At 36.9% G+C, this 17,024-nt stretch overlaps 1 protein-coding gene across 3 annotated transcripts in view; it reads right to left on the bottom strand.

The window, feature by feature from the left end:
• SLC30A9 (solute carrier family 30 member 9) overlaps nt 1-15,469 on the bottom strand; it is a 34,039-nt gene extending 18,570 nt beyond the window's left edge. Inside the window, exons 1-13 of one of the 3 annotated variants that reach the window (XM_021551106.3) lie at nt 15,341-15,442; nt 14,300-14,405; nt 13,435-13,608; nt 11,016-11,078; nt 8,350-8,449; nt 7,472-7,564; nt 7,167-7,249; nt 6,078-6,136; nt 5,360-5,427; nt 3,940-4,042; nt 2,077-2,132; nt 629-764; nt 152-191 (exon numbers count right to left, since the gene is read on the bottom strand). In XM_021551106.3, coding sequence (XP_021406781.1) covers nt 152-191; nt 629-764; nt 2,077-2,132; nt 3,940-4,042; nt 5,360-5,427; nt 6,078-6,136; nt 7,167-7,249; nt 7,472-7,564; nt 8,350-8,449; nt 11,016-11,078; nt 13,435-13,600 — 967 coding nt within the window. In that variant the 5' untranslated portion in view covers nt 13,601-13,608; nt 14,300-14,405; nt 15,341-15,442. Of the gene's footprint in view, nt 1-151; nt 192-628; nt 765-2,076; nt 2,133-3,939; nt 4,043-5,359; nt 5,428-6,077; nt 6,137-7,166; nt 7,250-7,471; nt 7,565-8,349; nt 8,450-11,015; nt 11,079-13,434; nt 13,609-14,299; nt 14,406-15,340 lie in introns of all 3 variants that reach the window. The other 2 variants (XM_021549535.3, XM_021550328.3) reach the window with 2 other exon arrangements.
• Between the last annotated feature and the right edge of the window lie 1,555 nt (nt 15,470-17,024).

The raw sequence follows: 17,024 nt of genomic DNA, 5'->3' as shown, positions 1-17,024 counted from the left end.
AAGAAATATTTTCATGTTTCTTTTTGTTTACAAGAATTGCAACAGAGCTCAAAACTTCACTGTGTTAGCAAAGATCAGTTATTACTATAATTACTGACATTGTAATCTTAAGAGATTACAAATACTTAAATAGAAACTTGAAACTGCATACCTCCTTCTGATACCAATGATCCTGCTAAAATGCAGTATGCCTGTATGGAAAAAACAAGAATCAGATCAGATATTATATTATATTATATTATATGCATATTTCTACAGATCTCTTCAACACAGACTATCCAAATGTAGCATTCCAGAACCACATTACCAAGAGTGTCATGTAATTGTCCCTCAACAGAAGAAAACTAATAATAATTGGATCATGCAATACATTCCAAAACAGGAAAGGAGGACCTCTTGGAGGGGGGGATATGAAAGGATGATGCAGGGTTTAGAGAACAGCTCATTGTGTTGCAGGATCAACTATAGTCTAAAGATATTTTTTTTCCTTAAAACCCATTTTCATTAAGAATGGTTTGAGTTCATTGTGTTGGGATTCAAACCGACTCAGGAAGCGAGTTTCAGACTATGCCACTATTTTTTATTAAGTTACTGGTGTTAAATACAACATCAAACAAAATTAGCTTACCCAGAGAAGAGATTCTACAGGATGAGGGTGGAGTAAACCCATGATCCCATGATACCAAGAAAGTCCTGCACCCATCATGAAAATGCCTACTCCACTAATCAGGGAGGCAATATAGCGCATATTTGTGAAACCATACCTAAAAGAAAGAAAATTATTTTAGGAATATAAGATTCTACGTCTCTACAAACATATCTCAAAGTTGCCATTAATTTTTACATGTCTCAAATTATCATCATATGATTTGGCATCTATTTAAGTAAAAGCTGATAAATCAAATCTAATCCAAGGGGGTAAAAAATTACTTGAAAAAAGATATCTAATACACATAAGGACATCAAGCATGAATGTTTTTCTAACTTGTTTTTAAATATCTTGTATTAGCTCTTGTACAATGACTGAGGATTTTATTTCATAACTGAAAAAAATCCCAAAATAAACAACATTCGCATCACTTTAAGATTTTAGTGAAATGCTACTTCTAAATGTGGATTCTAGTTTTGTGGGAAGCCAGTCTACATAATTTATAAAGGTAATTTAATGGGAATAAAATTTACACATCTCTCAGTAGTTCAGCTAACTACAGACATCCAACACTTGCAGTTTTTAAGTGCAGTGGATGAATTAAAACAATATTAAAAGTTTGTGTTTATTCCTTTTTTTGCTTTTAACTCCATCAACAGACAGTGCACTTCTTTTGTCTATACCAAGGACGAAGGAAAAAAAGAGTGAGAGGGAAAAATGGGATATGATGAATATTTGTACAATTTAAGATTTAACTTTTTCAAATTTTAATTATGTTGTTAATGAAAAAAAAAAACCTAATCCCATAAATTAGACACATTTTTGAACTAGTACTTAAAGAATGAATGACTTGTCCAAACATATGAGGAGTAAAACAGGTCAATGCCAAGAAAATATCATGGAGAGTACAGCTTATAACTTTCACGACATTGTAAGAACTTATTAAGCAATATCCCTACTACTAGATACAAACAAAGAGCAATTTATGTCAAACACAACTCCTTATGATACAAGTAACTAGCTTGCATAAAAGCACTTTGTTGAAAAAAGGAAGAGGATAGTAATTTTTATTTTTTAAAAAATCCTGTGATTCACATGAATGGTGTTTAAAAATTAGATCTATTAGTTGGAAGAGGCAGAAGAGCCTAGAACAACTTACAGAAATAATGACAATTCAAATAAAACATAGCAAAATGTACCACAAAAAAAAAAAAAAAAAAAAAAAAAAAATACAACACATGCACCAAGCCACCAAAGCCCCAATTCCTGGAGCTTAAAAGAAAACCCTTTTCTTATTTTATCTGAAACAATATGTTTCAGAAATGACACAAAACAGCAAATTAAAAAGAACAAAGTGATGCACAAACAAGAACTAATCTTACTGCTATATATAGTTACCAGAATCTTTATTTACTCAAAAAGCTTACGGATGACTAGGGTCAGGCGTCCTTGCAGACTGACTGATGCCCAAAGCTAACAATGCCTATTTAAGACAAGAGGTTAAAAAAAATATTTAGAAACATTCTGTATCAGTGAACTTGAAAGGTTAAAGGCAGATGTAATTTTTTGAACTGCATATATGCATTGCTACTGATATTTCATTAGAGCTGGAATATAATCCTCAATATTTGTCTTCTAAATTTACCACTCCCAAAAAATTGTTAGTTATACCTACATCTATAATGTATATGCAATTATATGGTGTGTATATGTAATTACTGTTAATTATAATTTTAGAATCACAACTGAAAATGAACATTACATGCAATCACAAGTGTTGTTGCTGTGCTTCAGTGTGAAGGAATGAAGTTGCTCAGGGAACAAAGCTATTTAAATACCTCCCTCTTGAAGAGAAACTATACTGAGACTGTGGTGTGGTAGGGTGATGACAACATTTACAGCAGTAACTTTACACTGCAACTTGTCAGCATATTTTGAAGGAAGAAATAACCTCTTGCTATCTAAATTGCCTACCTGGGATATATTTAATTAGGCATGTATTAAGTTGTTGATGCAGGAAGTTAAAAACCTAATAATGAACTTTGCAAAGCATGTTTTGTTTAAGATTACAGATACTGAAACATAATAACAAGTAAAATGCAGATACTTTAGTCTTAGTAACAGCAAGCTGCTTTGAGGAAGCAAGGTTTCTCCTGTGTTTTTCCCAAGACCACATAGTCAATTGTTTGGAAAAAGAAAACAAAACTCTCCTCATTTCAGTGGAATGTTCAATTTTGATATTTACAAAACAGAATAGCTCTTCAATGTATATAATACCACTATCAAACTTGGTTCACCTATACATTGACACACTTGGTGAAAAATCACACACTTTAAGGCTGGCTTCCCCATAAACTTAAGTTGTACCAGTTGAATTAGGAGCACCCTTGTCTTCACTTTACATCTGGATCACCTAAAAGGTTGTGTGAAACCATCAAACAAAATGTGAGTTGTCAACTCAGTCTTCCTGGACAGAGAAGCATACAAGGTCCAACTCAAAACATTTGCCAAAACTATGTTAATAGCCTTTTCAAGATATTCAGTCTGCTCTAAGGTTCCATAGATTCCTCAAATTTGGAGGAGCACAAGACTGTTCCATTTTATGAGCTACCCAAGGACTCCTCTTGCTTGAGCTGCAGGAGTCTTTCCTTCAGCCCTTTCTTTAAGGGCTGATTTTTTTCCCCCTCAAAGCCTTGCAATATCATTTCAAGGTCTCATAACATATGTTTCAAGTATTCTATAGAAAAGTATACCATAGTATAGTATACAGTAGAAAAAACTACATTAATTTTATCCCTGCACATTAATATTATATGTCCAATTCTGAGCCTGCCACTTCTCAAAGTAAATGTGCCACATATATGGCCACTTGTGCTGTGACAGGCTGATAGGTAATCTAGGAACAGAAAAAGAAAACAAGATGCCCAAAATCTCACTATTCTACCTAGAGATGAATAAATAACAAAGTCTTTCACTGTATTACAATAATTGACAGGAAAAGCATTTCAAGTTAACATTTAACCAAAATACTAACCAAAATCATTTTAGCTTCAAGTACCACTCATGATCCATGAAGCAGCTGAGTACAGTTCTTACTGCAACTCCCCTCTTTCAATGTTTTTCTAAAAAACTTCAAAATCTATATTCTGACTTCTCATTTTTATGTTAATACCAATTAAGAAGCATCCTATTTTATTCATTCATGTACACTACAACTACTGTAAGTATCTGTCTTTATTCCCATTTTTATTACAAGTACTAACTTTAGCAGAATGGAAAAAAATACCCACCTGGTTACATGTGTCTGCTAAAGAATGTATGGCTTCTGAAAACATACTTGCAGAACCCGTGTAAACCCAAGCAAGTAGCTTAAAAAAAAAGTTCAACCCATTTCTGAAAACAAAGAGAAGAAATAATAGAATATTTGATATTTAATATTAGAAGCAAAGACAGAAGTGCTGCACAATCATGCATTATCTGCCAGAAAGGGGTCAACTCAAATAGCAGTTTAATAATTAGAGAGCTCTGCAGACAGATAATTCATAGAGATTTTCTGCATGGTCACTATGATAAAAGTCTTTTCAGCTAGACTTTACAAAGATACACCATTTATTTTTCAGAAATCATTGACTTCTAAGCAGTTCCAAATAAGTTACACTTCCTGAAAACTACCATCACACTCACTACTCAGAACAACTAATTTTCTACCAGTGGGAGAATACAAGTCTTTACAACTTCCTTTTCTATTTTTTCAATCCTTTGAAAATCCCACATATCCTCTGCCACTACTGTAGTGCAAGGTTCCCTACTTCACCCTCAGTCTGAGCTATTCTCAGTAGGATACAAATGTGAAAGACAGGAAGACAAGGCTGTCACTAGATTACATTGTAAAAATTATCTATAGAACTTCTCCAGTAAGATGTTCAGTGTGAATTGTGAAGACATTTTCACAGTTACAGGTTTCCTGGAGTAAACACTGTGTTATGTTGCACATTGGTAACTATTAACACCCAAGTCCAAGTCTACATTCTCACTTCAAACATTTTCAGAATCAGTGGGTTAATTGCTACAAACATATTGCACAGAAAATCGGACTGGAGAATTATAATATTCTCCTCTTTTTCAACATGAGTTTCATTTATTGCCAATTTTTTAAGAATCTAAATAAATTAAGTCTTATAAGAAACTATTAACATCTTCTAGTGTCATATTTTAACATGTGCCAGAAATTATATTCAAGTTAGAGGAAGCAAACCCAGCAGCTTCTGGGAAGGCAGATTGCAATTAGAAAAGAAATAACAGTACGAAGAGAAAATTGAGCTATTTTCTGTTGGTTATATTGAATATTCTTTCAAATGTATTAAAAGCTTCCTCTCAAAAAGGAGCAAGAAAAAAAGACAACTTTAAATACCTGCTTCTTCAGGTCCTTCAAAATTTTAGTTTTTACTTTAAGAAACTGTATAGTGTGATCAACTCCAAAAAAACTGCTCTTCTCTCATCAAAGATACATTCAATACTTGACCTCTATGTATTGATCAATGTATTCATCTAAACTCTCTCCTATCAACAATAAACAAATAAACCTATTAATTTTAGTTACACCCAGGTATCTTAAATACACACACTCTTCCTATTCCCAGGAAAATATAAATAAATTATTTTTTATTGCACAAAGATTTTTTTTTTTTTTTTTTTTTTTTTTTTACTTACATGCAAATAGCTACCATTACCACCTTCCCTGGTCCCTTGAAAAACATAGCTGCTGTACTGGATCGTGGCTACATAAAAAAATAACATATTATTTAATAACTAAATCTTGATCTCATGAGACACCTACCATGTATTGCAAATGTTCTTAAAGGTAACTAATTTACTACAGAATGTTAAGCCAAACTGCAGTTGGGTAAATGGTTGGCTATTAAAAAGATGAAGTCTCCAGTAGAGGCCACTGCAGCCATAAGGCCCAGAGCACGCTAAGGAATCATTCTATACACCCAATATACACCCAGGCACCTAGATCTAGGGTGTGCATCTACTTCAGTAAAAAGGAACAGCCAGCAATGTATAGACAAAAGCATTCATCTTCTGTGGTCTTTTTTCTTAAAGAAACTTACTTAGGTTTTTTAATTAACAATATATTCACCACACATAGTAATGGTTATGCTTGAAATCATGAGTACAGCTGCAATTTTGATAAGAAGGCAACTGAAAAAAAAACCCTCTTACTGGTGGATTACACTATCACAGTAGGAATCCATTCAAGCTGTCATCACAACATTGACTACTGCATAACAATCAGATATAGATCTGGTACATTACAGTGCAAAAAAATCTTCCAGTAATATTCAGTTACATAAACTTTCCTTCAAAAGGTGTCATAACACATTTCACTACACTTTTCTAGCCAAACACTCGAAAATGTCGTTACCTTAGTATTTCCAAAGAACTCCTTGTATTCCCACAGCAGCCTTTGGTTTCTAAACAGATCTGCAGTACAGAATTCACATCATGAATATGTACTAGTAACCAATAGTTTCAGGAACTGAAATGTACTTTTTTTATGCAAAAAAAAAAAGTAGCCAAATTCTAATAAGAGCTAGATGATCTACCTGTAAAAACTCCTCCCTTGATGTTCTTAATCAGAAACACATATTGTTATACACTCATGCAAAATGCCAAATACAATCTGTTACGATCCTATACATTGTTACCGTTTCTACCAAAAAATGATAAGGCACAGAGGGAAAAACTCAAAATCTACTTCTGCAAATTCAGGCATTATACTTATATCCAAAAATTGTTCTTCAGGCCAATAAAAATTTTGAGGCTCCTGACTGCATTTTCAGTACACTTACAGGTACCTTTAGCAGGTGTCTGCAGTTCTAAACTTTTTTGACAGAAGGGTGTTCTAGTGGCATAACTGTTCAAAAAAAATTGACCTCTCATTTTAAGGTACACAACTGGACTAAGTATCTTGAAGCAGTATTGCCTCTTGTGTTTTAACTAACAGATCCAAATACATTACAAAGTACTGATTTGGCTGTACATGTTATTGATAATACCAGCAAGGATAACAAAAATACTATTACACCAAAAAAATATGATTTCTGAAACACAAAGGCAAGCTGAATTCTTTTAAGTGGAATAAATTAATGAGTAGTGGTATAAAGATTTATATCAGTTTTAACTCTTTTCAAAATTCTCAATTGGATAAAATGCAAAAGCATTGAAAATGTAAATTATCATCTAGAAATTGAAAGCCCCTCCCAAAAGTACGTCTAGAGATCTGCACTGAATGTATGCTCTTCCTGTATCACAAAGGTGATAAATTGCAAGATAGTAACAGACTGTATCTGCATAGATAGTAACATTTTATTCTAAGATTATGCCACAAGACCTAGTCAGCAATTTCTAATTACAAATTTACATGTTTTCAACAAAGTAGCACTGTCTTGTGGATTTCTAACAATCATACTTCCTTGAGACATTTCTAGGTATTTGAAAACCCTATACTCACTTTCTCTGTACTTGATCTCTGCCTCTTTACGTCGCTTTCTTTCTCTGGCAAGAGCCTCTGGACTACCCCAAACTTCAAGAGACCTGCATGAAATAAAAGTAACTTAATAATGTTTCTATTCATGCAACTCTTTTTTCCAAGCATAAAACCACACTGTTGAATTTTTTATGTACAATGTAATTATAATAATCAGGATAGAAAATGTGTTCAGATAGAAAACAGAAAACATTACTGCCCTTTCACATTGCAAACCTGACTTTTAAAACTCTTTTCTCTCTTACATCATCCTTTTTAAATGTTCTTACTTTGCCTCTACATCCGATCTCAGGTACACTGTGAAAGTTTCAGTGTCATCATGGGGACTTCGTCGTTTAATTTTTCTCAGCTGGTCTAAATCACTAAGGAAAGTGGACAAAGAGTTTAGTGTAAGAAAAGGATCATATTGCTCTAAGTTGACTTTTATGTCTGGGTGATGACCCACCACTTGGATATTACTAATTTGTTGTACAAAAAAGGTGAAGTTGTCTACTTCAAATAGAACAGACAGACAACATGAAGCAAGTGATCTCTATCAGGTTGTTGAAAACTACTGTTTTTCACATCTAAAAGTCCAAATCATGTCTTCATACTATCAAATAATACACACTGAAGCCAAAGTATTAAAACACTAAATAAGAAAACATTCAATGAATATTCTGTGTGCAACTGATAACATGCCCATATGCTAAACAAGAGGCTTTATGAATTAGCCCCTCTAAATGGAAATCAGAAGTCATGTGACAAGAAAATTTAATCCCAAAATTTATACTCCCAGCACAAACTGCAAAAGGTTGAAGATAACAAAGTTACTTGGGGAAACAGATAAAATTTCATGTGCTGAGCAATACATTAGGGCATCTACACCATTATATAAAAACAGGAGGAACAGAGATGTCTCCCCCAAACTAGATTCATGGTCTCGTAAGTACAAATAAACTACTTTAAGAAGCAAATACTGAAACATGAATATTAAGTGCAAGCTCCCAGTGCACTGTAAAACTAAACAAGAACTAATCTACAATTATGTACACCACAAAAACATTTTGAAAAGTTGCTCCACAAAATCACTCTACAATCACAATTACTTCTCATGCACAAATGAACAAATATTCAGAATTTGAATCTCAACTAAAACCCATCATACCTGGATTTAAGACAAAACTCATTTATTGCTCTGACTCCAGTGATGAAGTTATTCTGTGTGTATTTTGGTCCATACTCTCTTTTTTTAAGGACTGCTTTCACTTAAAAAAAATAAATACACAAGTCACTCATAGAGACTACAGCAGAAACTTCAACAACTAATTCAATCTAGTGTCATACTGTGATATCTCTTGGTGGAAATCTGAAAAACAGTATCAGTGATACAGAAAATTGACAGTGAAGAGAAAGGCTCTTCCTCACTGTGGAAATGAGTAAGGTAGAATGATTTACCTCCAAAAATGCTACTTCCTAAGCTGTAGTTCAGGGTTCTCAAACCTAACTGCCACTGTCACCACCTTTGATGTCAGAGATGGTGCTTGGCTACATAAATAGCATTGAAATATGGCCATTTGGAAACCCTTGGTCTAACAACTGAAGTAGCAACAGGATGCGCCATTTCTATTTTTTCCAATAATCAAGTCCACTTTCTGCAGATAAGACTTTTCACCCTTGCAGAGCATACAGAGAAATGAGACAGACTGTATACACCATTTTTCTCAACCATTATGTTCAAAATTAGTACTCTTAACATTGGGCATTCATAACAATTAAAAACATACATTCTTTATAATATTTTTATGTCTGGAAGTCGTACTCATCACATCAGGTTCTCATGCACAAGGAAAAGAATACCACACATATTCAGAAAAATTATAAATAGAGTTTTCAATTTATGCTATTATTTTCTACTTGTCTGTATGTACATAACTTCATATTATTCTCAAATGGATATAACTGTACATTAACATGCATTAAAAACATGTTTATTGGAAGACTAGTTACATTCAGAAGAATAACACAACTAACACTGTAATGTAACTAACATTACAGAATACAACTTAAAACAAAAAGCTCAGATTCTACTGGTGAGAAGACTTTAGAGCACACATGAGCTTCTTGCAAATCACAGGATTGATATGATTTCTATAGCTGGTCCAGAGGTACTCCTTAAGTCACAGAAAGATAATGATTTTAAATACTTTGAGAAAAATTTTCCCAGAGTTCTACATTGTCTCATTTCTGTGTTTTGATGCTTAATAGCAAAATAAGAGCACAGGTATCAATTTTTATCATAATAATCTGATTTCTCTCATCCACTTTGAACTTGAAGAATTTTTTAAGTCCCTGAATAATCACATTCATCCCACAAAGCTCCTGAGTGAAGGTGATGAAAAAAACTTTAGAGATTTCCTAAAAACAGTACACCATTTACTAAGGTTAGAACAGACTGATAATTTTTAATAAAGAACAATTCCCATCTTTTATTTAAAACAATATATACCCAAATAATATTAAGCTTACTAGAAAGCAACCTATGGATTTATCAAAAATCTATTAATTCACCTCTCAGAAATACGGGTAAATTTCACTAAAATAAATCATATATTGTACATTGTATATATTGTACTGTAATTGTATATTGCACAGTATCCCAACAATCATACCCCTAGTTCAAATAACTGTACAAAAATGTAGTAAATGCGGATAAAAAAAACCGCTATTCAGTGCATCCAAAATAAAGACAAGCTCAACAAAAGATGATGTAATTAAAACACTTTGAAAATCAGGTTAAGATCAGTGAGCCTTTAAAATGTTACTGTCTTTCTAACACTTAGTAATACTTGGATAGGTAAGTTTCTAAATCAGAGAAGCATTTTAAGAGTAGAATTCCACTTTCTAGACACTAACAAAATCCTTAACATACATTTCTCTTTGCACATCTTTAATTAAGAGAAGGAAAGCTCTTACAGAAATATATATCTATCTTCACAATTATTTCACAGAAAATCTAAAGAAACTGACATCCCTCTGAACCACTGGGGATGAGAAGGTAGAGAAAAGCAGGAGAAGATTAATCCTGGGAAGAAGTGAAGGGTTAGAGGAAGGTATTTTAATATTCAGTTTTTATTTCTCAGTACTTTAGTCTGATTTGCCTGACAATAAAATAACTGATTTTCCCCAAGTCCAATCTGTTTTGCCCATGACAGTAACTGGTGAGTGATCTCTCCCTGTCCTTAATTCAGATGCCTTTCATTACATTTTCTCTACCCTATCCAACTAAGGAGTGATACACCGGCTTGGGTGGGCACCTGGTGTCCAGCCAGTGCCAAGCCCACCACATTACTACACACAAATGGGAACTTTACAGAACTCAGATTAGGCAGTTCACGTGCTCAAAATATATTTAGAAGCAACACTGATTAGATTAACTCAGTAATAAGAATGGGGAAGATCAACTATTCAGCTTAGCCACATTAAGTCTGAGAGGGGAAATGGACATGACTAAAAACACACAAGGAGGACAGACTGCAACAACACATGAAAAAACAAATCCATTTTTTCCTGCTGAACTCTGAAGCTAAAATGAAAATTACAAACACAGAAGAGTGAGTAATTAGAAGGAATTCTGCTATGTTTGATTTTTTAATGAGTCATTTTCAAATTAACAGTAACAAATAAAGCTGGCACCCAAGTGTGTTTTAAAATGCTATTCACGTAAATTGCTTACACCACTGAAGAGGAGCAGCAGTTTCCTTACACTTTTTTTTTTGTTTTGGACTACTAGCAAACAGCAGAAAAATTCCAATACACTAAGTATTTCTTTACCTTTTACTTGGATTGGCTGTTTAGGTGAAGACTGCTTTTGGCCTGCATTGTTTGTATCTTGTCCTGTAAAATAAAATTAAAGCTCACTGTAAATATGGAAGTACCTACTTTTCTTTTTAGTTAAGAATTTGACTGACATAATATTAGAACATATCTTAATATTGCACTGCACCCTGACAACTAGAAGACGTATTTGCCAGATTTCCAACATTTCAAATTCTCAAAAGACAGAAACAAAGAAAAAATAACAAAAGTAAATATTTAATATAGCATTGATCAAGAAACTTCTAGCAGCTTGCAGAAGAACACCAATTTGTAACATATTTCAAAAAGCACCCCAAATTTTTTAAAAAAAGGTTTAACAGTGCACTTGTGGCTTGGGACAAGTTTTATGCAAAAGTTTAGGTTATTAAATATAATTAATTCTATATGGCTTATGCCATATATGCTATGTATCAGAGTGTTTCAGAGCTTCCAAGATGGGATTCAATTTTAAGGGATGGAAGCTTCTTCATTTACAAAAAGTTAGCACAGTAAAATACAGAAAATTTACACTAAATTCCACAACTCATATGTAATAAGCTGGAGCTGGAACAAAAACAAAGTATTTTAGCTGTTTTTGAAGCCTGAGAATATGAATCTATTAAAAAACCCCAACAAAATATAACTTACAATAGTAAAACTAATTTTAATATTTGGAAAACTATAAATTCCAGTAATTTTAGTGAGATTTACTTAGAAAACAGAAGTACTACTTGAAAATTCAAACAAATATTGCATCCTTGTCCCATACATCTCAACATAGCTTTCAGAACAAAAACCTTATGGTTCTAACATGCCAAACCAACTTACCTACTCTTATGTGCCCTACCACTCTATAACATTGGAGGTCTGCCACACATTCATAACCATTCATAAAATTAAAAATTACCTTATTCAGAGTGATATATTTTTAAAAAATTAGTATTTTTTTAGCAGGTTAGCGTTAAGTAATGAAGTACTTCTAGCCTAACATGGTACTTAAATTATTTCAAGATCAGATTTTCTTGAAGCTTGCACTACATAACTATGTTTCAATCAGGCAATTAATTAATACCCTAAATGCAATTGAGAACTACAGCTAATAACAATTCAAGGATACTGTTTTTAAAAAAAACAATTATAAATTTATGAAGTTGATCTTCCTATCTAGCAAATAAGGTTGCACCATAACTAACTGGCATTCCTTAAACATTCACCGCTTTCACTTGAAATCAAAAGAAACAAAATCCCTTCGTTGTTCCTTTCTTTTCTCATCTGGGAATGCACTGTGCATGGATATAGTCTTAGTATTTTTCTATGTGCATCAAGCACCCTTTCAAAGTTTACTACCTCGGCTTAGAGTCAGAAAAATCACAGTGCATCATTGAGGAAAAAGGATACAGAATACCTCCATTCACAATCACTATTTTTCAGACAAGTAGAGGTTGATATGGTAGAACTTTCAAGAGTGAACAATGCTTAAGAGTCACTTTTGTACTTCCAAACATCAGAATGTAATCCGCTTAGCTGGCTACAGTTACTAGCTTTTAAAGACTGTTGCCAGACCCAGGAATTTACAAGTTACTAAAGAAGGAACAAATATCTGCTATCCTGACAAGGAAAAGGAAATTTTCTTTAGCAGACCACTCCACTGTAGACAGAAGCACAAAGAAAGAGAGCTTTCATTTTGAAAAGCATCTGTTATCTCCTAAGCACAGTCTTCCGAGCCTGTATCTGTGCAGTGCCCACAGTTAATAAGCATCAAAAATAGAGGATGTTACAATGAAGCAAGGACAAGACAGTTCTGAATTTCACAAGCACCTAACAAGCACAAGATCAACAATCGAACAGCAGGGAGGGTCAGGTTATGCACACTGCATCAAATGTTTAATGTGAACGCTGCAGTTCTAACAACTGTCAGATTGTAAAGCTACAGCAGATGAAACAGCTCAGCCTTCTTTACCAGTCATTTATAGCCTGGCCTTGAGATGCCACAATGGTCAACAGTGGCGCTCATTCAATCTTTACCATTAATTCCTTTGACACAACACACCAGAAATACTACCGAAAAAATTCAAATAAACAAGCAAAGTTGTGAAAGATGAGTAATACATTCCATTTCTTACCCCTTAAATTACTTAAACCCTTTCAGCATACACATTTTTCCTATCACCACTTTAAATTTGATTACTCTAAACTTAAAACACTTAAAATATCAGATAGACAAAGAAATAAATTTCAGCATCCATCCCTGCTTATCCATTTGAATTTACTATATAGATACCCACAACCAAAAATACTAAGAATTCTGCAATCATAATATCGTACAATTTATAAAACCTGTTATCAGCAAATATATTAAGCTTTTACATTTTTATTATATGTAGCTTTGTACTACCTGTTTCAACTTTATGCAGGGTTTCTCCACGGGCTGATCCATTTGTATCTTCTGATCCATGATCTTTCTTCTGACCATTTGAAGTATAAACTCTCACTTGACTCAACTGCACAGGCAGGCGATTACATGGTAGAATATAAGACAGACTCCCACTTTTCATTGACATTTTCCATCCTAACACAGAGAAGAAAAAAAGCTGTTTCAGGCAGCCATTTTGAAAAGAAAAAGAAGGGAAAGCAGTCCTGCTCTGGCAGCATAAGTTATGGAAAGTTAGCTTGTAAGTACTGACCCAGACTTATTTTACCCATGTTTGTGAACTACAAAATGAGAGTACATAGCATGCTTTCACTACCTCCCTTCATCATCCACTTCTAAATTTCATTCTAACACTAGAGGGTTTTTCCCACACTCCAGTATGCATTTTTCCCAGAGCCCTCTGAATGATCTGAAGTGTTAAAAAAAATAAATTTTACAAGATTGGCTTTCTGATACATTGTCTCATTCTAGTCATACTGCCTCAAAGTCTTCAAAAACCATATATTGATAAAATAACATACAGACCACTACAAAACCATTAGCCAGTACTGCCATTTCATTTCACTGTACAAATCATGACTTATTAATGAAGAAAAATTGAACTGTATTCTGCAAATAACTGCAAATTATACAGTTGCCACAGAAATCACATAGAAAAGGACACAACATTGTACAAAACATTTTACAGGGAAGTGTCTTAAATTTTGCAGCATTCACAACAGACAAATTACAAGATAAATATGCAAAAAGTCCATTGAGAAACCACCCTAGGTAGGCAATCTTCCATTTCAAAAGATTAGCCAAAAGCAGAGTTGCAGTACAGACCAACCTGTATTAGCAATCAGTTTCTTTGGGGAGCACAATACTTCTGTAGAGAGGGTAAATAACACCTCCAACCAGAAATGCAGCAGGGAAACTGCTTTGAAAAGCACTCACTAAAAAATAAATACATTTTTAAAAATAATTAAGAGGTGCTAGTAAATAAAGTCATACAAAGCATGACCACTTAACCATTAATAACACAGCTCTCACAAAAAAAAAAAATATTTTACAGAACTGTCCATTCTGTAAGAGTCTGAACAGCTTTCCTTTCTTTTTCAGTTATCTGCACACCCACATGTCTACATGCACTGACCTGAACCTTACTGGAGGAAAAATTTCCCCAAAAAAGGACAGCTCTTACTGACAGTTGTCGTAATGTGACAAAAGCCCTTAATACTGAACTCAACACAGTTCACTGAACTTTACGAATTTATAAAACCTTACAATAAATACGTGGCACAAGATGAGCAGAGTTCTCTCCTAAGCTTTGGTCATACTGGAGCAGTTAAAAAGGGGAAACATAATCAACACATTTAGAGGGCATTTTTCCTACTAATTCATGCGCACACAAGACACTGACAAAGAAAAAGCATTTGCTGCAATTTACCCGTGATACACGAAAAGGAGCAAAACTGCTCAGAAGTGAAATTCCATGAGCTCTGTGGCCGAAAGGAAAAGCCAGGGCTCGCTCACATCCTGTAAGACCGTGCTGTATTTCAAGCAATTACTGCAAACTTGGGCCCGACACGGGCATGACGCGCCCGCCCTACGTCAGGCGGGGCCGGCACAGCCCGGCCGAGGACAGCGCGGCCCCGCACCGCTCGCAGCCACCGGTAGCCTGCCTTCCTTCCACGGCCACCCTCGGAGAGCGCCCGGCGCTCCCCGCCCGCGGTGCTCGCGGCCGGGAGCGCGCTCCCGCCTCGGAGGGAGGGAGCCCGGCTGCCAGCACCGCCCGCACTCGCTGTGCCCCAGGCGAACCGGAGCTCCGGCACGGCTCCCTGCGAGCCGCGGCCGGCGCGGTGCAGCGGCCCGGCCCCGCAGGACTCACCGTGGCAGGCGCGGGGCCGCGGCGCCGCCTGGCACCGCAGGTACAGGCGGTAGAGGCCGCGGCAGCCCCGCCGCTGCGCGGCCAGCGCCGGCATCATGGCGGCGGCCGCTCGGCAGCGGCCGGCGGGCGGCCGGCGATTCGCATCGGCGGGGGCCGGCGCGGCTGCGGCGGAGCCCCGCTGGCCCCGGGCTGCGGCGGTGGCCGGAGGCCGGCGGTGGGCGGTGCCGGGGCACCCGGATGTGCGGGGGCACCGCGGGGCCGCCGCTGACTCACCCGCCCCGCCCGCCGCGCCTGCGCCTGCCCGCGGAGCGGGGCCGCGCCGCGCCGCGCCCGGCCGGCGGCCCGGGAGCGGGCCTGCTCTGTCGCTGTGCCTGTGGAGGGTAGTGCGTACCTCTGCGTGTAACAAACGGACGCCGTTGAATCTCGTAGCACAGGTGAAAACGCATTACAGAATTTTTTAATAGGGTCACCGGAATAAATAGGTTGAAAAGACCTCCGAGATCATCGAGTTCAATCTATGATCGAACACCACCTCATCGACTAGACTATATCACTAAGAGCCACAGCCAGTCTTGAAGACCTCCAGGGACGGTGGCTGCACCACCTGTCTGGACAGCGCATTCCAATGTCTAATGACATTTCTATGAAGTAATTCTCCCTGATGTCCAATCTAAGTTTCCCCTGGTCCAGCTTCAGACTGTCTTCTTGTCCTGTCACTTGCTACCTGAAAGAGCCCGACTCCTACCTGGATACAACCTCCTCTCAGACAGTTGTAGAGAATGGTAAGGTTTCCCCTGAGCCTCCTTTTCTCCAGGATAAATACCCCCAGCTCCCTCAAAAACTCTCCACAAGACTTGTAGTGCAGAGCCTTCACCAGCTTCATTGCCTTTCCCTGGACATAGGCAACATTAAAGCATGTACACTAAATCTTTTTGTATGATTTCCAGATGAAAATGTGGTCCCCTGGTGTTGGGGAAGATGAATAAATATGATTGCCTGGCAAAAGATTTACAATAGTACAGCCAGGATGAAAACAATCCCCCCTACTGGTTGAACAATGCCCTTACCTACAGATAGGTCCTAAAGTCAAGGGGACTGTTCCATCTCATCCCCCAAAATGTATGATTGATCCCACACCTGTAACCCTCCCCTGAAGCATCAAGTGTCTGTGACCCCATTGGCCCAAGTCTTGTTCCAGCCCACCTTGAAGCCCCCTGGCAAGGGGTCCCTGAGGAGTCAGACGCTCTGTTGGAATTCCCCTCTCTTGGAATTTCCCTCTCTTGGACTTCCCCTCTCTTGGAACTCCCCCTCTCTTGGAATTTCCCCTCTCTTGGAACTTCCACCCTATCCTGGAGCATCCTCTTGTCTCCCTCTATCCCTTGCCTCTCCCTTCCCCCACTCCCTCAGGCCTGCCACGTGCTTTGTCAGGCAGCTCCAAGCAAAACCTTTCACCCTCTATAATGAACCTTATATTCCAAGAGCAGCCTTCAGAGATCTCTCATCTCCATCCATCCAAACTATCCTGGAGCACAGCATCCCCACACCCTAGCCTAAGCCATCCCCTAAAAAGCACGTCCCAGATCAGTGCTGATAAAATGAGATTTAAAATGATGTCTTCCTCCAGGGAGAGTGCAATGTGGCAGATCCTGTATTCCAGGGTTGTAAGGGCTGCTGTGCCCAGCTG

This window comes from Lonchura striata, chromosome 4 (genome assembly GCF_046129695.1).
Source record: "Lonchura striata isolate bLonStr1 chromosome 4, bLonStr1.mat, whole genome shotgun sequence".
Taxonomy (NCBI): domain Eukaryota; kingdom Metazoa; phylum Chordata; class Aves; order Passeriformes; family Estrildidae; genus Lonchura; species Lonchura striata.
Note: the sequence above shows the minus strand (reverse complement) of the source record. Positions and strands in the feature narration are given on the sequence as shown.